Source organism: Gallinula chloropus, assembly GCF_964237585.1.
Source record: "Gallinula chloropus genome assembly, chromosome: 2".
Taxonomy (NCBI): domain Eukaryota; kingdom Metazoa; phylum Chordata; class Aves; order Gruiformes; family Rallidae; genus Gallinula; species Gallinula chloropus.
In genome coordinates, this window is record NC_140086.1 from 31,964,695 (window position 1) to 31,987,954 (window position 23,260).

Sequence of the window (23,260 nt, forward strand, 5' to 3'; positions counted from 1 at the left end):
CACAGCTTGCTCACAATGACATACAGGAAAATAGCACTAATGAAGAGTAGAATATGCAGGCAGCAACCTCTCGGGGGGTAGGGACAACTTCAAAACTGCAGCTATTTTTGGGATGATGTGTTAGGTTTGGTGATATTGTACTTGGCACAAACACCCTGTCTAGTCATTCCTGCTGCTTCAGCCCTCTTAGTCCTAGATGTCTGTCACTAGGTAGGGTTGGCTAACACTGAAGAGTAAAGGTCATGACAAATGGAAGTCAGCAGTGTCAAAAAAAAGGTAACAACAGGCTCATGGGTTCCAGGTGAAATATCTGTTAGCCTCTTGTACTATTAGACACATAATGTGGTAGCATCAGATAAGTATCATAGATCATGGCACCTACAGATAAAGCCACTTGATGCTATTAGTTGCTCCATCAATAATTTTTCAAGTGGTGAATTAAGCTCACTTTACAATTAGCATTTTTATGGCTGTTTGGCATCATCCAGAACTTGTCGTAGCTTGATGGTTACAATGTGCCCATTGAAATTTGCCTCAAACTGATCCCACCTGGTTTCATTCTGTCCCACAGGTGTATTTGCTGCCTCTCACCCCAAAAAGCAGAAGCAACAAGTACTGCCCATGGCCACTGGACCCCAATTATGTAGCCCACTACAGAGTCCTGTGGTGTCAGTCGCGTTTGAAGAAGCTACGTTTTAAAGAGCCTTGTGTCTTGGACAGCTGATGTGAAGTGGCGATGCCCGTGATCTAGTCACTGTCTCAACAAAGCTTATTGATGGCAAAGCAGTCTAGGTTATTAGGCAATGACTGGTCTCTAGCACCATAGAACTACTACTGACCTCGTGATGGTTGGAATGAAAGTCGCAGGGAATGGTATTAGACGTGGGGTGCTTCAAATGAACAGACCCAGCAAATCCGACCGAGTGGAAATAGACAACATCAGAAGCCTGTTACAGGACATGTAAGATTATGAAATAACTTGCATAATGCAATACTTGTATTTTTTAACAAAAATGTAAGTATTTACAAAATAAGATCCAAGTTTTTTAAACATCAAGCAAATCATTCTGCAAAGAGACCGCACTGGTTTTGTTTTTTATTTGTGTTTCTTTTTTAAAGTTTTTTATTGAGTTCTTGATTTTTTTTTTTTTTTAAACCATGTCATACATTTCCCATACTGATATCGCATGATCCATAATAATATAGGCAGGGGAAGTTTGCTAATGGTGGGGATGGGTCACATCCACCATTGCTGTTCTCAGCCAGACAGTTCCACCTGGAGCTCCTTGTTTCTACGCACCTCTGCGGCATGCCTCTCCTGGAAAACAGCAACAAGGGAAGACAATGAAACCTCTTTCTCATTCTGCCTTTCCAGGGAGACTCCTGATGGCAGTTCTTCTAGTTTGTGCATTTGATGCCTGTGCAAAGCTCGTTTCACTGCAAACCCGTCTCTAAAGGATGCAGATCAGGAGAGGTGTCACCTACCAGACCAGCCTGAGGCATGTCCCATGCCTGCATTCTGCTTGTGCTCTGGAGCTCGGGCTTTTATCTGATATGGCCTCAGCACTTCAGATTTTAAAGGCCCACATGGAGATGTGCTGCTTGCAGCATAAAATGGGCCATGTGCTCACATCTGCTCTTTGAATTCCAGTTATTAAACTAAATGCAGGGAGCGATGAGTGGGCTTATTAAAAAGTTAATATATAGAGGTTCAAGCATTTACTTCCACTGTGATGGCCCCATCTGAACATCTCAAATGTCCCCTTAGACACAATGATGAAGCTAACTGTCCTCTCCATTCTTTCTCTGGCTGTGATGGAGAAGGGACATGGTTACCAAAAGTCAGTGCAAGGTCCTTCTGTCCACTTCCAGCCATGATGTCTTGCCTTTTACAAAAGCAGTCATAATTAATAATAGAGGCTTATTTGAGACACTGTATACTCAGGTCAGTGGAAATGGGCCTGTGGTCAGGAACAACAGCTGTCAGATCAATTTAATAATATTCTACTTGGGGTGTTTATAAAACAGTTATTTTTGGCAGCTTATGGGCTTTAGAGTTTTTGGTTTATGCCCCTCTCCTTCCAACTGTCAAACTATCACTTTTAGCTCTTGGGGCCTGATCATTGAAAAAACCCCACACAACCAAATGACAAGCACAAGGTGACTACAGAAGCAAGCATCCATCCCTTGCTGACTTCATTTTAAGGCACCCCTCAGGTGTTTCCTGGAATTGGGGGTGTGTGTGTGTGTGTGTGTGTGGTATTTTATTGTAAGAAATTAACTGAAATCAACAGTTATCTTTTTATTGTCTTTTGTTTTAGTGTCTATGGATCACAGGCCAACACAGCTTATTGCATCAGCTGACTGTAAACTGCAGTTTCTTGTAAGATCCATAATTCTGAATGTGAGGTTTTATATAGGACTTGATCCTTGTTCCTGCCAAATGCAATATCCAGAAGTTAGCTTTGACTGTAGAAGCCTATAGGCACCAAAACCTCAGGGTGTCCCTAGTTCTGTGTAGCCTTTGAAGATTTGGACTTCTTTTTTTCCTGTACATTCAGGGTTTGCTTTTTTGCCTGACTATCCAGGAAAAACTGTATAGTCATGCAATATTAAATTGCTGGTCTGGACAAAGGTTTCCAAATGAGTTACTGTCATATTTGTTCAGAAGCCTTCTTTAGGTTTGATGCCTGTATTCACAGAATCGTATTGTAGAATTGTAGGGGTTGGAAGGGACCTCAAGAGATCATCGAGTCCAACCCCCTCATATTGACATGGAAATGGGGCTTAACAATCTTTTAACATTAACCTAGGACAGAGAGATGCTTCAGCTGTTCTTCTCATTTCCCTCTGGACCTGTAGGATGGCTAATAGGCTTTTCCTTTTGTTTTCATAAGCTTTGGGACATGTGCCTGTAAACCAATCCAATGCAAAAAATGTCAAGTAATCTGAGTACAGTTCTTAAGCTCAAGAAACATCCCATTTGAGTAGTCACCCTTTAGTTTCTTTTGTTTTGTTCCTGCTCTCTTTGTCTCCATCAAAGCAACAGAGGTGCTCCTGGAGAAGATCTCACTGAAAACCATTTTCTTTCTGTTAGTCAGCTTAGTAACATATTAGAAAGTTTACCCCTGAGAACAAGTGACCATTCATGTGCATGTTTCCCTCTCTGGTGTGGAAGTGTTGCTTTGGAGAAGGGCACTCTTGGTCTTGCAGGGTGGGCTTTGTGATTTACATGTTTTCTCTGGCTGTACCACAGATCTCCAAAATAAAATTTAGTCTCTTTTAGTTGCAAGACTGATAGAAGAAGAGACCCCTGTTAATGTATAGGAAAGATTTTTTTCCCCTATTTTTTCATCTTTCTCCTCTGAGAAAGGGAGACACAGGAAAACTGTTTAGTTTGATTAATGACTTTTCTTAAAAGCTGAAATCTAGACACAAGTGACTTTCATTTGTTCACAGCACTCCTTTGAAGCTAGAAAATCAACCTTTCCGCAGGGATACTCCAGCAAAGAGTCATGAAGACTAAAGAACTGGAGCATCTCTCAGTCTTTCCTGTGAGGAAAGGCTGAAAGAGAAGGGACTGTTCCACCTGGAGAGCAGAAGGCTCTGGGGTGATCTCATCAATGTGTATAAATTCCTAAGTGGATGGTGCAAAAGGCCAGGCTTCTTTTGTGGTGCCTAGTGACAGGATCAGAGGCAATGGGCACACACTGGAGGTTCCCTCTGAACATCAGGAAACACTTTTTCACTGTGAGAGTGACAGCACTGGCATGGGTTGCTTGGGGAGGTTGTGGAGTCTCCATCCTTGGAGGTATTAAAAAGCCAACTGGACATGGTCACAGGCAGCCAGCTCTGTGTGACTCTGCTTGAGCAGGGGAGATGGACCAGGTGACCTTCAGAGGTCCCTCCCCACCTCAACCATGCTGTGAATGTGTGATTATAGAAGTTCTGTCTTTTTCAAAAGTGAGTGGTGGTTTAGCTGGACATTAGAGGCTCTGACCTAAAACTCACTCAAGTGTAGCAACTGAGGTAAGAGCTACCCACAACATCTCTTTAAAATATCGATTAGGTATTCCTCTCTAGTCTAAGGTGAGAAGTGATGGTGTGGTTACCTTTTCTTGGAGACGTTCAATAAGAGCAGCTAAATTAGCTTCACGGTTTTCTTTGATCTGTTCCATTTTCAGTATCAGCTTTTCCTCTGCCATTTTGCTGAAGTTATTGTTCTCCTCCAAAGCCTTCTGAAGCACTTCTCGCTCATGTTCTCTCTTCTCTGCCAGATGTTTCAGCACCTGGGCCTCCTGGGACTGGGAACAGAAAAGCATGCAGCTTAAATGAAACGCTCATGTCAAGCAAAGTAACTCCCACATGGCAACAATTCGTCTTCATAAACTGCATAAAAGTTTGTTGCTTTGTTGTGACATGCACTGTTTGGAAAGATCACTTCTGTGTATAAACCAGATTAGCTTCAATAACAGGGGCTTAGAGGCACTGGCTAAATTGGGGTATGTGCCTTAGTCAGCAGCAGAGAAGTGTCCAAAGCACTTCTGTTAAGAGCAAATGCTGTCATGTGTTACTGTCCTGGGTTGTCTGGGTTACTGCAGTGTTTGCTCAAGCCCTAACAGCTGCAGTCTTTTAGCTATGAGCAATTTATTTATAGAAATATGAAATTGAAGGCTGAAGTTATGTACTGTGTTAAAGGGGAGGCTGCCAACACAGGAGAGGTACATTTTTCACCTAGGTTGGATGATCCTTTAATGTGTTTCAACAGCTAGTAAGTTTACTGTTGTGAAAGACAGAGTAAACTCAGACATTTTTTTTTTTTTCATGCTACTTATGTTTGGCTTCATCTCACCCATTAGGAAGGGAAAAAAGGAGGGGGCATTCTGTAGCAAATAGTAAGAAAGCTATTTTTAGTTAAAAATTCAAATTTTGCAAGGAAGATGAAAACTGCAGGTAGGAATTAAATGGCTGCAGTTTATGGATGACAATGTGTTTTTTATATTTGTAAACCCATTTCTCAGAAGCATAAGTTTAGTTATTTATTTTAAATCAAATTACTAACGTGAAACCACTTATCCTAGGAGAGAAGCCAAAGACCTTGCAGCATCAGGCCCATCCTCTGGGCAAGACTAGTGGAAAAGACCGTACGTTTCAGAGGGGTTATTTGGAAATGACAAACAACATTCTATGCTTCTGGAGAAAATCAATTAGAGGGAGCATGAGAAGCAAACACAAATAAGGGAATGAAATATGGCTCTGGGAAGCTAACTGCGTATTTCATTGCAGATCACAATGCACTGTTGCCATTGTTACCCATAAAAATGAATTAGTTTAAGGCCCAAATTAAGGGCTTTAACCAATAATTAAATTAGTGATAATGAATCCTATTAAATTCTATCGTGTGGCTTTAAATGGAGTGAAAAAAAGGCTGCAATTCTTTTACATCAGTGAGATCCAACTAGGAGGAGAAAACAAGTATTTGAACAGAGGTAAGATAAACACAGAGACAAATGCAGTGATGAGGCAAATTAAGCAGATACTAGCAAAAGCCAGGCAGAGCATCTTAGAATCATAGAATGGTTTGGGTTGGAAGGGACTTTAAAGATTATCCAACCCTTCCCTGCCATGGGCAGGGACACCTCTCACTAGACCAGGCTGCTCAAGGCCCCATCCAATCCAGCCTTGAACACAAGGTCTTGCAGCAAGACACTGGAGTAAAAGGCTTTGCAAGGCTGTAATGGCTTGCTTGAGGTCAGGGGAAAAAGCTACTTTCATCCATCTGGGCCACTTACTGCACTTAACTTTCACCTTTGGCCTGGTTGCAGTTAAGGGCTCATTAAACTGTGCTCCCTGGAGCAGCTGCTGATGGGAATAGTCCACTGAAACAGCTGGTACCTCATGAAGGCTCCTCCTCGCTCTTACCTCCATTACAGTATATGCTGAACAGAGAGTAATACACAAGTGTTTTCCAGATCTTTCACTCAGGGAAAATAAGGGCTGTGCAGACCAAAAGATGTGGCAAATGTGAACAAAAATTCCCCAGATTGTAGCAGCCAAGAGCAGGAGTTTTGCACCAGTACAGGCTAGGGAAGCAGTACTGCAGAGAAGGACCTGGGAGTCTTGGTGGGCAACAAGCCATGAGCCAGCAGTGTGCACGCTTGGCCAAGAAGGCCAATGGGATCCTGGGGTGCATTAAGAAGAGCATGGCCAGCAGGTCGAGGGAGGTTATCCTACCCCTCTACTCTGCCCTGGTGAGGCCACATCTGGAGTCTCCTCTGGAGATGTTCAAAACCTGCCTTGACACCAACCTGTGCACCCTGCTTTGGGTGAGCTGTTCTGTGAGTTTCAGTGGTGTAAAAAAGAAGGAGGATGAACCAGAGGGAAAAAGAGAAGGGCAAAGAAGGAATTTTGTAGAATAATGGACAAATCATAAAAGTCCTGTAAGTTTAACAAAAACATCAATAATTTTAATAATAATATTAATATAAAAATAGGTTATTTGGAAGCAAAATATTTTCTTTCAGATACTTATCATTTCACAGTTCTTTAACTGTAGGCAATTTCAAAATGCAAAAAGTTATTTTGAAATATCTGATATAATGTGAAATGGAAACAATTCAGCATCTTCATCTTGCTTTACCATTCTTGGACCGACTTGAGTGGCTCAGTTTGACCAGTGCTTGTGGAGTGATTCTCCATTTTCTGTTTAATTTGCTGCTCTACTGCAACCTTTCATCTAATTTTGAAAAAGTTGTTGTCATTAAATTTTGGTTGCTGATAGGCATTTTAGGGACCGTTTGCTTAAGTGATCTAAGAGTAACTTTTATAATCTAAGAATCTATTTCCCTTCCTGTTGGGAGTTTGAATGGAAAAGATACTATGATATTAACTGTAATGTCCCTTCCCATGAAACCTTTAAGAGGCTTGCTACCATTTCATGGTCTTTAAATACGCATGTCCATGTGTGTGTATACATGTGTCATTATAAAATCAAGCATTTTTAAATTGGGAAAATGGACATTTCCAAGGACGTATCTGGGTCCATGGAGATACTATAATAAAAAGTTAGATTTGGACTATGCCTATAAGCAGTGTTTTTGAAAAGAACATTGGTTTTCAACGTGAGGTAGCAAAATGCATTTGAAACTTTGGGGCACTTGCCCATTTTTCATGATTTGTTTTCTTCCATTCAAATCCTTTGTCTTCTGGAACTACTTCTTATTATCATAAATACAGGAGAACAGTGAAATATTAGTGTTCCATAGCAAAGTACACACAGTTCTGGAGGCTGCGCTGGCAGAAGCACACATTCAAAAGTAATTTGTCCACTAATGCATGATAACAAAGAAAATCCTTATATTCTAATTCAGTATTTACTGGATGCAAATTGCACTGGCACCAGTAAGAGTCTGAAAAAAAAAGCTAAACCAGGCCTCAGGAACTGACTGTGCACCCCAATGCCATTTTCCTTTATGGTACGCCTTACGTGGCATTCCTCTTCCTCCCTCAAAATGATCAAGGCACCCAGGACCAGTTCAAGATAAGGGGACCCCTTCCCCACCACAAAACATCCAGGGGAGAGGGTGTCATTTAGAGTGATGTCCCTCTTCTAATGCTGTTATACCCCAGCTGTTAGTCTGCTTGTTTCCCTGGTGTTCAGACAGTTTCTGAAATCCACTTATGACGGTTTTGGAAGGTGGTTGATGTGTTTTTGTACAGGATTTTTAAATGATTTTCTGTTTCCAGCACATTTGGCAAAAGAACTTGGCCACCCTGTCTGTTCAAAGTCTGCACATCCAGAAACAGCTATATGAATGACCCCGGATACATAGTGGGGCTGGGATTAATAGAGTCCCTTCGCTGTTTGTGTTGGCTTTTAACTGCTGCATTTGGACTCCTATACAGGATTCCAGCACGCACAGGAAGATTTTCTTCCAAGTTTATTTTCAAGATTGTATTGCTTGAAATGCTGGGAAGGGTATTTTCAAATCCTCGGGAGTCGATGTTGTAGCACAGTTGTAAATGGCTACTGAGGAAACGCGCTTTTTATACGGCTATTGTGAGGAGCTGAGTAAAAGAGTCTGGAAATGGGATGAAAGATAAAGAAGATTAATAAGGAGAGAAAATTATGGAATGGTGCAGAAGCGAAAAAGCAATACCCAAGGGGGAAATGAAATATAACAAGGCTTAATCAACAAAGCTAGCTACAGCTGCAGTGTCTAATGCTAGGTGTGGAGGAATAAAAGTGTGGTATAACACTTCTGGTACAGATACTTTTACTCCTAGAAATGAATTGCTGTGCTGAAAAGATGGCTAAGACAGGCAAACTTATATGACATTCATATTGTATTTCTAGAGGGTCACATGCACACCCAGTTTTCAGAGATTAGTGCTTCAAAAGGAAATGCACATCTCATATCTAGCTGGCCAGAGATAGATGCAGACAACTAAACATTCACTTAATAAGCAAAATTATTTATGGAACTGGCTTTGGAGATACGTAGATTTTTAATTATTACTCACAGGAAGAAAATTCTACTTAGTAACAGGTGCTTTATTTTCTCACATTTATCTATTTCTGACACGTACATCCTAATATTGAAGTCATTTCCGCAGAGATAAAATCAAAGGATTACTTTTATCAACAAATGGGCTCAGAGAACTGCTTTTAAACTGGGAATTTCAGCTTGAATGCATTCACCTGATCATCTTAGTTACTAGGATGAATGAGACATGCTACCAGTAATGAGAGCTCCCCTTTCATAACACATTAATTCACTGGCTGGACTTTTCTAAAAAAAATTAATTGTTTAGCAGAAGCTGCATTACCTTTGGTATTTTTCAGTGTATTGGGCATTTCAGAAATATTATTAATGGAGCAGAGTATGAAGGCAGGATGAAAGGCCCCTACTTCAGTGTAAATGCCAAGGTGAAGCCTAGGCATGAGTCATAAAGAAACGGTTGAAATAGCGATGTTTCCAGAGGACGTAATTGAGGTTGGGCTTTTTCCATGTAAAACCAAAGGAATGGACTCAAGTTAGATCTCACTCATGGCACTGGCTTCCTCCAATCTCAGTGTGGTTACATATGATTCCTCACTGGGAATTCTAGTTTGCACTCCATTAACAACTGTGTTGGCTGTTGTGAGGACTCACTGACCCCGACAGTGTGGAAATACACAGGGAGAGGCAGTTCGTCTCCTGAAGTGATGACAGTCTAGACACAAAGGAGAGGGGGATGAACTTGCTCCATGGGGTCACAGAGCAGAGGAGTGAAAAGGCCATGTGGCAGGAGAGCCAGAGATGTCTGTAGGTGAAGTCCTGTTTCTACTGAAACCAGATGGTGAAAAATGTTGCCTGAATTTAGATGAGATTTTTTTTTTTACTTTATTTTGGTCTCTTGCCAAAGGACCGGGCTACTAAGAAGATGGAGTAAAGAAAGTAAGGAACTCATACACAGTGTGATTCAAAACACCTGTCTATTCCTCATCTAGGAAAAAATTGCTGCTGTCAGCATTGTGACACACATGGGGGTGAACAAGGCACGTTGGAGGGATGCAAGTGGCATCACCTGAGCCTTCTACCTGATGAACTAACTGTGCATGAGGCATTTCTTGGTCTGCTGGACTCTGAAGCCTAACAGTTTAAAGCTAATGAAAATCAATGTCACTTTGTCTTATGGTAGTTCAGTAGCACCAAAGCCCATGGTGATGGTGGGGAGCAGCTTTGCCAGCACTGGGGTATATGCTGTCTCCACTCATGACTCCACATGGTCCGACACAGACCATGGTGCCTAACACTAAACCCTCTGCTAGCTGGTAGCAAACATCGTCCTGTGGGCACACATCCCTCAAGGTTATGCTTTTTGGATGAGGAGCTTTGGAGTGGCTTGTGGTTTTGGCTATCTTCTGTAAATATTAGGGGTGAAGCACTATATAGGGTGTAAATCCAAATGGGGCAGAAACACCCAGTTCTGGTGCCGATTACACACCTGTTGCTGAGACCTTAGCACTTCATGCTATATTCCCTCTCTGCACAAGCATGGCTGAGGTCCAGCTGTAACAGAAAGGGAGCTCAATAGATAGGCAAAACAGGAGGCAAATGTCTGGGGCAGAGCTGTTCTCTCTCCTGGCCTGCTTGCTTACCCATTACAGCAAAACAAGGAGGGGAACTGGAGTGAGTCACAAGAACAAAGAAAGCTCCACTTTTCCCAGTGAAGGTGCAGATCCCTTCTCTGCCTCTCCTCTTGCCTGGAGTGGCAGTTTTGTCAATCCCACACGGTTTCTGGGGGCCTTTGTCCCCCAGCTCAGACGCCTTCCCTGCCAGAGTGAAGCCTTTCCCCCCGGCAGTCTGCTGTACCCTGTGGTAAAGCATCGGCGGCTTTTTCAATGCCAAAGGCACGGCAGAGTGAGCATGAAGATGTGCCTCTGGGCAGGCTGTGGGGCTGGCTCAAGGGGCTGCGAATCGGGTGCCACAGCCCAACGCAGACTGTGGCTGCGATGCCAGGATGTGTCCCGGGCTGCTGAGCATGGCAAACCTTGCCCACACTAAGCTGCATGGGGGGGCTTATCTTGAAACACTTTGTAATAACAGCATTGAAAACTCATGTTGCTATACGTCTATACCCAGCAGCGTGGAAGCTTAAAAATATGACCATTCTGCATCCTTTGTGGTGCTAAGCACTAGGGACGAGCCAGATTCAATTTCATCCCAATACAAAGCCATTAAGAGGATTTAATTACATATGATTTCTCTCCCATAATCCAGAGTCTAGCAGAAATGTGCGTCACTTCAGTGTTTCATTTTTATGCTTGGAAGTTGAATATGGGCAATAAAGATATAACATTCCACATATGGCTCTTGAAGTCTGCACATCAAACACGGTAATAGCTGAATCCTTATGACCCATGGATAAAAGCTGATAAACGTTAAAGGTTCTGTAAGAAATAAACTTCTGCAGCTTACAATGTCACTGTGCTCGAATTTCTTAAGTGGCAAGGACAAAAAGATCTGATTATCCACCAAGGTGAGAAAATACAGCACACCTATGCTGAAGAAATAACAGGATAATAATGACGTGCTGTAAAAGGGATTCTATAAAAGGAAAAGGCCAAACCTGTAACTAGACAAAATGGCTTTCACTGTGTGGTACAAAAGGAAAAAAACGCCTCAGGTGGAACTCTTGGTTTGGTCTGAGAGTATGAGGTCACAGTGACTGTCAGGTTAGGTTAGCAAAAAGAGGGAGAAAAGGAAAGAGCCTTGTAAGAACTTAGAAGGGAATAAAAAGTAGTGATAAACATCAGAAGTAGGAGACTGCTGAAGTGCATGTAGAGCTGTTCTCGTGAGTTTGAAGACTTATTAGTGAACACTGCCTAATTAACAGAGCAGAACCTAATTCCTAAACAGTGTGAAATCAATTAGTATTTTTTCCAAAAAGGCAATTCTCATCCATTAGTTATACTTGATTTTAACTAGAACTGTGCTGGAAGAACATGATCTAGAATGGTCATGCCTGCTAGCTGCCATACATAGATTGAAAACTATGATAACAGCTGCCATGCTGATGTCAGAAAACGTCTGCCTGGTTTGTCTAGCAGCAGAAAGCGGAGATGTTTAGGGAAAGTGAGGATGAAGTTGGGCAAATCTGCCTTGTCATTTCCTTGGAAGATATATATATGTGTGTGTGTATGTATGTATACATATGTGTGTGCATATATATATATATATTTATAAAAATATATGTATACCATCCTGGCTTTCATCAGTCACCAAGTCACATATTTTCTGAGTCAGAAGTTGCATCCGTATAATGATTTTCTACAAGGTAGTGCTCTATCAATTTTGCTATTATCTTTTTGAAATAAAGAATATTTTAATACTCTCTAAATAGCCTGTGACAATAAATACACCTTGATTAAACAATACATGAAAAGGTGATTCCCTCTCTCAGTCTTGAAATTGCTGTCAGATGATTTCATTCCGTGTTTCTGTCCCTTTGGATTGTGTGAAACAGAATATAATTGTTCCTATTCATCTTCTCATTACTATTCATGACTTCACAGACTTCTATCTTATCTTCCATTTGCTGTCTCTTTCCAAGCTGAGAAGCAGACTATTTATCTTCTTATGAAAGATCTTCCATTCCTCTGCTTGCTTTTCTACCCTTCTCTGCACTACTCTCTTTTGCAGGCCAAAACTGAAGGCAATAGTTGAGATGTGGGAGGTCCAGGGATTTTAACCGTGAGGTAGGAAGTTTTCTGCTCTGTTCTTTGTTCCTTTCCCAGTTATTTCTGCTGCAATGCTAGCATGGAAGATCTTGCCTATTAAAATAACTCAGTTAAATGTTCATTCAAAACGAATGCAATACCAAGGGGGAGAAACGGCAGGTGTCTGTATTGCTATCATTGATTACCAGTTTATTGCATAATGAGCTTTTCTTTTGGAAGAAATAAGCACTAATTAAATTAAATCTCTGGGACATTCAATTTGTATTTCTCACTAAGTATATGCACAGTGTCAGGCTTCTAAATTGCAGTGATTTCATCCTGTGCCCCTATCTTTTCCTGAGAATTTGCACTTGGTACAGAGGCACTTCACAGATGGAGTCTTTGGGGCATGTCATAAAGCTCATGCTTCTGGGCAGGTGTGAGTGCAAACGCATTATTACTTCCACATAAAGTCATGTCCTTTCACTAAAATCAATACCGTGAAAGAAGTATTTCTTTTGAAAGCTTTCAGAGTAAACAAAGACCTCTGCAACACATTAGTCATGGTGAAATCTGAATAAACAGTTAAGATGTGCTAAACTTTTTGAAGAAGATGTAACAACCCTTCCAAGTTCTATGTGACAAACTTACTTGGTTATGAAACAGGGTCAAAAAGGAAAGGAAGACTTACCCTGCTGACAGCCCCAGAAGACCAACTCCCAGCACTATTCATACTGTCTGCTAGAAGTGCCTCTCTTGGTAGCTGTGCTATGCTAGTATCTTCACTCAAGTGTGTAGTGAGTGATCTTTATTCAGGGCTGACATAGTTCTGTACTGCATAAGTAAGACATTTTAGCCACCTCAGGCAGGTCTTGTAATTTCCATGGCCACTACAAGGAGTCAAGATCACAGAATTGTAGGGGTTGGAAGGGACCTCAAGGGATTGAGTCCAAACCCCAAGATCTGGTAGCCCAGGCAGTAGGTGTCTGAATTGCACATACATCTCTTAAATTTAGACACCAAAAGAACCAAACTGTTTTTCAGAAGCTACCATAGATGCTTTGAATGACCCACTTATGCTCACAGAGTAAGCACGTGTATTTGAACCCACTTGGGTCTCCTGTCCAAAGCTATCTGGATTTTGTGACTCATCCTTCCCAAGCATTAAAACCAGCGAGGTTTGTTTGCAAGCTGCTAACGGAAAATAAACTCATCTGTTTATTTGAATTTGTTACCAATTTTTGTTGATACAGGACATTGTGAGTCAGGGATGGCAATTGAAAACATACTAACAGACAGGAAACTTGGCTATTACTGTGTACACTAAGTCAGGAAAATTACTAGCATATTTTTTGAAGGAAACATACCTTTCTCCTCTCCTCTGCAGCCTCCAGCTTTTTCTGGATCTCCTCAAGAGAGAGTTCTTTCTTCTTTGGAGAAGCTAAAGTTCGTGGTGCTTCTGAGACTGGGGATGGCGGCTTTAGGATCAGTTCAAAGGCCTGGCCTGAGGCACGTTTGTTGATTTGTTTCACTTCCATGTCTGCACAATAAAGTGAGAAGTGTTAAGCCCTTCAATACCGCAGCAGTATTGAGGGGAGAAGCAGCAGAGATGCCAGTGTAGGATCAGAAGTACAGACAAAAGATTTAGCATCTTTGCCTTGGGCATTTTAAATGCGATGGCAGATTATGGGCTGAAAACTGTTCTCAGGAGAAGTACATTCCATTTTATCTGTAATAGCTTAATTATACCTTAATCTCATAAAGATAAAAATGTACAGCAGTTTTGGAAGCTTATTGGGGTTCTGTGTCATTTCACACCCCCTGCAAGCAGTGCCCAAGCCGATTAATGTTTTAAGCATGCTTTCATCTTTTCTTGATTTCCTTGGAAATGACGTCAGCTGTGAAGAGCTGCAATTTTCAAATGGGACGAGTAGGAAAAGTAAAGCTGAATATGACAGGGCTGGCTTTAAGAGTTTAGTTAGCTGCTATTAAGAACAATACCCAGCATCATGGGTAACACACAGCTGATAGAAGGTAACAGCCAAAAGCAGCAAATGAATTGCTAAATCAGCAAAAGATCCACTGACTAACGTTAGGGACTGGGGTGGCGAACTGAGTCATTTCCCAGCAGTAGCACATTACCTGACCCGCAGGATGATTTCCAGAGAAATTCACTCACCATCATATTTATAGATGTTCATGTTGCGAGGTTCCGGGTAAAAACAGGAGCAGATCAGAGAGAGCATGGACAGCTCCTTCATCTTTTCCTTGTAAGCTGAAACAAGAGACTTTGTTAGCATGCTTCATTTCCCCAGTTCCTACTTTGTGAATCTCTGACTGAGGTGACTGGCTGGGGACCAGAAAATCTGATCCATCACCCATCTGGCAGATTTCTCTAGAATATTTATTTTCAGCTACTTTTTCTAAACACCGAGCCTTTATCAAATCACACGTGAGATGCTCAGTGCTGCAGAGACTGTTTCTGATCTCATACGTGACCTCGTCCTTGTGTGTAATGTAGACAGTCCTCTCTGGTTTATAGAAAGTGGAGGAGGCTACAAGGAACTGTATTTAGCACTGGATGAGTGCCATGATGCCACTCTCTCCTGGCAGGTGGAGAGACATGAAGCTCTTACAAATTATCTGATGTATCCAAATGCAATTGGGAACAGCTCTGAAGCGCTGCCCATGTGTTGCCATAGGCAGGTGCTGAAAACCTCATCTGTTACAAATGAAAATGTCAGCCAGATAATTAAAAATAAAATAAGAAATGAGGATACATTTATCAAATCCTTTGCATAATGTCCTTAATATGCACAACTACTTGAAAAAAACCTTTTCCTTCGTCACTTAGTGGCCAAAATACATTGCTTCCATACTCAGGTCTGGTGCATATCATCTGATGCAATAAATATCCTTGTTATTCTCCTTTATGGTGTTACCTTTACTTACTTTGTAATGCCTATAGCTCCAGTCATGGACTGAGGAGGAATTGGTCTAGAAATGGTGATACCAATACCTAACCATTAACCATCCACCCTTTCTAACTGCTATCATGTAGAAGTAGGAAAATAGCCTTGTATCTGGCAGGTCAATGGCAGAACTCAAACTAGAGCCAGGTCCAGAGTCCCGAGGCGATGCCTGAGCCACTGAGCACATTGCATCAAGTACAGACGTTGACGGGGGTGTGTGCTTCAAAATTAATCTTGGTACACACAAACCCCTGCTACTATCAAAATTATATCTACAGAGACAGACGCACACTTGCTGCTGGTGTGTGAAAAGATGGCTTAAAATATAACTGCATCTGAAAGTACTGTACTTAACAGATTAGACCAAACTAATCTTTGATGTTACAAAAGCAAAATTAGGCAGCCTTTTGATCTTCAAATTGTGAATACATATAAAATTGTCATTCGGCCCTTCTCATGGATGCCTTTGTGCTTTTTGAATTTGATTTTCCTACTCACAAAGGACCCCAAAGTTGATGAGGACTTGAGAGCCTTTGGGTGCTGCTCAAAATGATGTTTTTTGAATGATCCACAAGTTCAGGAATGGATTTCTAACTGTCAGTGGATGATTAATTCATCTAATTAAGCTTTGCATGGGGCCTCTAATAATGGTTACTAAATAACCCACCTAAAGGACATACAGCTTTTTGGAAACCATTGGTGAAATTCAGCATCTCAGGTCAAGAGTACAGCAAAGATTTTGCTTTCTGTCAACTGAGGTTGTCAAGGAAGAACTTGGACCTGACAATGTTTTTTGTTTGAAACGTTATGTACCAACTTGCCAGGAATAACTCAAAAATCCTTTGAAGGACAAATCATGTCCAACTGATGTCTATTAACAGCCAAACATAATGATATGTACATTTAGGCCTCCATCCAACAAAGCATTTAGCTGCATGCATAATTCTAAGCACCTATGTGTGGTTGTCCAGACTGTCCTTTGATGGGCTTGCCCAGGCGGCTGCCAACATCATCAACATTGCATCCTTGCCAGCAGGGATGTTGGGGAATGGGAGCACGAGGCCCTGCATGCTGCCTGGGAGGCTGATAAATATACAGAAAAAGGGCACCAGATTGTATGTTAAGGACATGGCTGTTGATGACACAAGCTGAATTCTTGTACAAGGTCTGCTGAATCACTGCTACAATGTCTAACTTGAAATATCTTTATACAAAGAGATATACAAAGCAGTGTCCTAGGAATCCAGGCTTTTGGAGCTTTTGTTATTATTTGTTGTATTTACTTAACATTGAATATGGTTTGTTTTCTAACAGTGTTTAAAAGGATTAGAAAATGTGCTTTTTTTTTCCCATCTTATCATCAGCAAACTGTGGCAGGAGAAAGATAATGTACTCTTCTCACAGCATTGATTTAGTATCCATTTGCCCTAGAAAGTCATCTATAGCTGGAACTTGAATACTCACAGCAAGTTCTGGAGGCTGCTGCAACCCTGGGAACCAAACAACCTACCGTGTTGACAAGAACTGGTTTTGTTGTTGGGAGGCTTAAGGGCAAGGACCTGAAAGGAACTGAAGGCCTACACAGCTCCTCAGGTGTCCAACATCAGCATTGAATGGCTTGGTCCCCCTTGGCCAGGCCAAGAACAGCTTATTTGGCAGCAACTGAGTAACAGGAGCCCTGCTTTGCTCAGCTCTCCTTTCCTTAAACTGCCATACATTTAAAAAAAAAAACCCAAAACAAAACCAAAAGCAATAGTAATGTTAGCCCAGTTAGTGGTCTGATGAGAGTGGCTGGCTCATGCCACACAGGTCAAACAGGGAGATAACGTCACTTTCCCAAATCCTGAGGAGTTAATGTCTTAGCCATGGAAGCCTGTTCTCTCAAAAAGAAATGTTTTTCTATTAAAAAAGCAGCACACTTAGGCCAGGAAGCCAACAGCACAGCATAGCATTTATGCAATCTACGCAGGACCTCTTGTGTTAAATGAAATAGGCACAAACATTATGTCTTAGAGTGGAGCTTTTAAAAACCCTTGAAGATAAGCAGTGATTGCCACAAAGTTTATTTTCCAAATGTGTTTAAGCTGGCTTGCTAATTATATAGCTTCTTGTGCAGTCATGTAGGGTACATATCATTCCATTAACTGTGCAAGTCAAATGAAGGAAAGTAAATGATGGTAATCGTAATACTACAAAAGCTTTGATGGGGAAATTGCTAGCAAAAACAATGTTGACAAAAGACAGCAACAGAATCTTAGTTATGTACGGCAAGATTTAAATGTTCAGATGCATTAAAGCCTTCAAAGTTGGGCAAGAGTAGAACACCAATTTTTGCTAAAACCTGAAGGGATTTCTGTATTAGTAATTCTTGTAGTTTTGCTGTGAATATTCCAGTATTTACAGGTCTTCTTAATTTCTGAAGATGTAAGATTATTTCAAAACAAAAAGAAATCCTCATATTCAGAGTTGCAGAGGAAACCCAAGAAATATTATCTAATGCCCCTGAAACCTTTGACAGCTTCAGAGAAGAAAGACAGCTTTGAATCTCAAGAATGATTTTGTTTCTGAGTCCCAAATGCACCTTAATATTGTTCTAAGCCAACCTTACCATTTTCTCAAACTTCAGGCATTATGTTTAACAGCCATGTTTAGAAAACATTTCTATGCCCTTTCTTTGTGGGCTCTTCGCTTGCTGGTCCAACTAAGATCTGCTGGAGGCTTTGAAGGGGGCCAGCGCTATGTCTACATGAGCAAGAAAGGAAGCAAAGCTGAAGTGGATCTCTGGAGGGAAACAATTTTAAAGACTCTATGCCCACGCTGTATATATTTTGGGAGCCTTTTCTTTAGACTACTTTGGTCCCATAGTCTGAATAACCACTAGTTCCTAGAGCATAGCAGGTGTACTAATGACGCCCATCTTCTAGTTTCATTACCTACCAAGTAAGCTAGTAAGCTCTGAGGTTGCTCTGCAATGTGAACCAAAGCATGGTCAGCTGGGGTGCTGTGAAAGTGCTCTCCTGTTCTTAAATAATATGCTTATTTGGATACATCCCAGACTCCTCTAGTAACAATAGAGAATCAGTCCACGGCTGGTCCTGCAGCTCACTTGCCCAGGGAGTGAAGCTAACAGGGAAGAACGCTACGGCTGCCGTCAGAAGTCAGCAACCACTTATTTGTTGCTGGGAGAAACAGGAAGATTAGGGAAAACACTGGTAAAATCACCCTGTCTGTTCTCATCTGTTATCCTATAGCTATGAGGAATTTTTTGCGGCTTACACTGTAAAATGGAAATCTGTCCTGACTGACGGGCCATGGGCAATTTGGGTCACATTTTGTTCCTTGGCAAAGCGCAGCTAGAGCAGATTGCTGTGTCACAGCAGAGACCATTATTCATAAGCAAGACTATTTTTAACACATGAAAGCAGGGAGATAAGTGTAAATGTTAATTATAATTAACATTTGATGAAGGCAAACTTGTTGATTTCTTTTGCCTTACAGAATGCAGTCTGCACACAACAAAAATGCTACTGATTTTGCGACACTTCAAGACCCACTAGCCAGCTAGGATGTGAAGTTCTGCACACCTAGAAGAAATTTTGCCCATGGTCGAAATGCACCATCCATACACAGCTCAGCCCTGTGTTCCCTCGCCAGGCGTCTGTCAGACATGCAGCCTTCTGAGAGCGAACTGAAGCCCTGCTTTGTGTCCTGCTTTGGAAGACAGAGACTGCAGGAGTAAAAGGTAAGACGGAGTGAAGCATGAATTGCAAGGTACAGAAGACCTACCACAGCCACCCTTTGCATCGACTTCTCATGGATGTTATTGACAAAGCAGTTTGTTACAAATTTCACTTTGTTAATGCTCCCTTGGAGGTGCCAGAGCTTTTGATTGTCCAGACAATGCTTTAAGTCACAAAAAGCCATGTCGTTTTGTGAACGCCAACAGGCACGCTGGTGGCCAGTAATTTTTTTTGATTTATAATCCATTTTAGTAGTGTGCTGTGTCCTGTACTGTCAAATGAAATGGTGTTACGTGGTGGTAACTGCAATTGTTTCCTCACAGCTAGTGGGATATTTGAAGAAAGCTGCGTGACGACGGCTGGTAAAGTGGTGAACTAGGACTGGGGCTAGCACACAGGACTTGGGGAAGTAAAACTCAAGATGGGGCATGAGGGATAGGGATTCTACATATAACTTAACTTTTGGCACTTGCCTGAGATGTAAGAGTCTGGGATTTGCTTTAATAAATGCTGGTCATCTAACATTTAAGACAATTGATCTGCAGCAGTCATGAAAGCTTTCTTTTCAGTGAATGGAAGGATAAGCACCACCAGAGAAAGACTGGTTCCATTCTAAGGGAGAGGTCTAAGATAAATAAAGGGGATTGTCTTATGGCCAGTTAATTACCCTGTGTTGTCAGAAAACCTGAGGATGTTTACAGGCTGATGGGGTCACCGGTGATGGAGGCAATCAAAGAAAAGCTCATGCAGTGAATATATCTTATCCATCCCTTATGCTCAGTCATCTCATTTTGGTGGTTTGCACATGTGGGGCTTATTTCATGATTGTCTCTCTGAAAGCAAAACACTGCTCATCAGAGTATTTGGTTTGAGTCCATCTTGCAACCTACTGTACATCGTGCTTTCCCAGTTTCTTCAAAAAACATAAGTGTCCTGGTTTTAGTTTCCAGTAGAAGGAAAGGAAAGGAAAGAAAGGAAAGGAAAGGAAAGGAAAGGAAAGGAAAGGAAAGGAAAGGAAAGGAAAGGAAAGGAAAGGAAAGGAAAGGAAAGGAAAGGAAAGGAAAGGAAAGGAAAGGAAAGGAAAGGAAAGGAAAGGAAAGGAAAGGAAAGGAAAGGAAAGGAAAGGAAAGGAAAGGGAAGGGAAGGGAAGGGAAGGGAAGGGAAGGGAAGGGAAGGGAAGGGAAGGGAAGGGAAGGAACTGGACAGATCTAATCTGCTTTTGTAGCAACTGAGATTTTAAGAAGTAGATTTAGGCATTAATTTCTGTAAACTTCAGGACCATTTGGAGGTTACTAAAGTGATCTAGATTTAGGAAGAAGTATTAGCGATTTTATTCTTCCCAATGAGATCTTTTTATGCTAACAGCTTTCAAATGGCTTGGGATGGAATCAAGCATCAATATCATTCATAAAAGCACAGGGTGGCAGTACCATCAGGGACCACTGCAGCATCAGTTCGTCAAAAGATTTAAAAAGAAAAAAAAAAGATGGAAACAATAGATCTGACCCTTCAGCTTCCTATTAAGACTGTGTCAGACTGTACCAATGAACCCTGTCCTCAACTGCAAGCCCGTACATGCCACATCTACAGCGCAGTTCAGGTGACAGCACAGTATATGGGTGAAAAACCCATCCCAAAGAATACACACCCAGCTGTCTGCTTATGCAAGACTGATCAATAATGATTTTATCCCAACTATGGTGTGTAGATGCAAACACATGCAAATGTGCAGATTTGAGGGTGGCAGAAGTCTGGCCTGAGAATTGCCCCTAAATTTACTGCTTAATCACTGATCATGACTCTGGATTTTTAGACCAAAGTGGACTACTCCAGATACCACGCCTATCATTTTTCCTTAATGTGGGTGATTGGATTCAAATGTCCTTGTTCACTTTATTTTCTGATGTCAGCATGTTAAGATGTGAAGTTACTATTTTGCATTATTTCAATTTATGTAGCTTCCACTGCTGAAGCAATGAGAAAATCCATTTACTGAACTCTGAATACCACAGTCATCTGTGACATGAGTTCATGGGACTAATTTGTCAGACTTGGCAGCTGCATTGCCAAAATAATGGAAGGGTTTTTTGCATTTGGAAATGGTTACTCAAAAGAGCGATGCAGGCACTTCGCCCTAGTCACTATTAGTCACTTTGCCATAGTCTTGGGCCAGATTGTACTGTCTGTTTACAGAAAACACACACATTTACTTCTGGTGTGGTAGAACACAGATATGTGCCTGTCCAGAGCCCATCAGTACACCCAGGGCCCCGATGGCCCTGTGACAGCATGTGGTGGTGGAAACATAGGAAGAACAAAAGTAAGCCAGGCAAGAAAGCTATGGATAAGCTTCTTCTCCTTCTCCTTCTCCAGTTCTGCAGAAACTAGTCCCTAGAAATGGCAGAGCCATACACTTCATTCTTTCCCAAGCCAAGCCTTTGGAGAGCCAGTACTTCATATCAACATGAAGCAGCTCTTGGTAGTTCTGCTAGCGCAGAGGTCTGTGGCCCTCCTGAAATCCATCTGAACATCAGAGAACTTCAGACAGGATGGAAACAAAAATGCCAGAGATATTTTTCCCAGGGGCAGAAGACCTCCTTCTTGAACTTCAGCCTTGCCTTTGCCATTTTTTCAAGGCACACCCCCGTTATTTCCCTCCCTATCTCCACACTCCAACTCCTATCCCCATTTTCTTCCCACAGAGTTTTGTTATGTAGGTAAAGATGTGAGCTACTAGAACAGACTCTGAAGACAGCGGAGAAGACGGCTACAGTACTCCTAAGACAGCTTTATTTCCTGATGGTTAACTGAAAACAACTGGTTTTTGGTATTTTTTTGCAGTGAGAAGTTCTACCCCTGTCTTCATGTGGTTTGGCAAAATGCTGAGGATTCAGATGCTGAACTTACACCCACCTTCCGAAGAGCCCATCACAGTCATAGATGGTTCCTAATACACTATTATCACCTAAGTGTGAACATCAAAGTTTGCAAATATTTAAGGCAGCCCCACCCATTAACCAGTCTGCCATCTTCTGTCTCCTGTATTCTGTGGAAGCACAAAAGACTCTGGAAATTCAGCTATGGGATGATGTGAACCAAAGAGACTTTCCTGAACATGAGCTGGATGGAAAACCAAAAAGGGAACTGGCTGCACCAAGAGGAGATAACCCTCCCTCCTTGGTGTACCTTACCTGCTAGAGAGCTGTTGGTTTTGTTACATACCTGCACACGGGGTATCACAGCAAGCTTGGCTCTGTCATGTCATGTAGAAAAAGGCTCGATTTTACTTTTAGCTTAAGACTACTAATAGATGAGTAGTAATGATTCTTCACATGCCATTATGGGGTTGATCCTATCATTAATTTCTCTGTTCTTAAGAAAAGTCCCTATTCCCTGAGCTATCACTCCAAGTCTGATTTAAATTATTAAAGGATCAAAACTTTAAGCCCTGGAATTTCTGAATGGGCAGATAGGCTTTCCATGATTTCATGCTTACTACGTGTAATGTATTTCCTTTGCATCATATGCCTGGAAGGGTTGTCATGTACTCTTTTTCCAGCACATAAAGCTGTTAAACTCTTTCACTTCTGAGACAGGTTACACATAAAACATCTTAAAATCCCAGATAATTCACTCAAACATTTCCAGTTTGAAGTTTCCCCCCTAGTAAGCAGCACTGACCCAGAATCTCAGACTCCATGCAGGCTAAAAGCTGTGTTTTCAGGAATGTGAATGCTCATGTGTAAAGGACAGAGAAGCAGGTGGCTTCTCAGAGACCCTCCTCAGCACACCCACCCCAGCCCTGCTGTACATAGGTCATCTTGTCTCAGTATTTCTGAAACTGGGGCTACCACCTGTACTGCCATAACAGCAGTCTAGTAGAGTTTGCATCAGGACTTCTCTGCAGCAGGACAACCCCCAGATTTATAATCCTTTTCTCTGAAGTGTCTGTGCAGTGCTTATGAGCCCCTTAGCCATGCCTAGGTGCAGAGCCGCGGTGCCTGGTTTGGTCCTGAGGCCACGCTGGTGACTGACACACCAGGGAAAGATGTGCAATGGAGGTGGCACTTCCTCAGCGTCCTTGTAAGACGGACTGAGTAACAGCTTGGAAGGACAGAAGTCGCAGAGCCTGCTTTTACCCTGACAGCCCTGGCATGCAGCTATCAGTCATCACAACGGCAATGTGCCCACAGCCTTCTGTGCAGTGGTGACCCCGGCACTGGGTTAGAAGCGCAATTTTGAGTGCTTGTGTTGAGCATGCTAGTTTCCCCTGGCGCACCCAGGAGTAAGTGATGAGGATATTGGAGATGGCTGCTGTCTCCCAGCGTGCTCTTGAGGTCATC

The 23,260-nt window shown here is 41.9% G+C and overlaps 1 protein-coding gene across 1 annotated transcript; it reads right to left on the bottom strand.

Moving 5' to 3' along the window:
- Positions 1-1,159: 1,159 nt before the first annotated feature.
- On the bottom strand, positions 1,160-14,505 carry STMN2 (stathmin 2; the record flags this gene model as incomplete). Its single annotated transcript, XM_084260591.1, has 4 exons — positions 1,160-1,318; positions 4,113-4,304; positions 13,573-13,745; positions 14,385-14,505. The coding sequence occupies 4 exons, from the start codon at positions 14,503-14,505 to the stop codon at positions 1,259-1,261; spliced, it is 546 nt and encodes a 181-aa protein (XP_084116717.1). The 3' UTR covers positions 1,160-1,258.
- Positions 14,506-23,260: the final 8,755 nt, after the last annotated feature.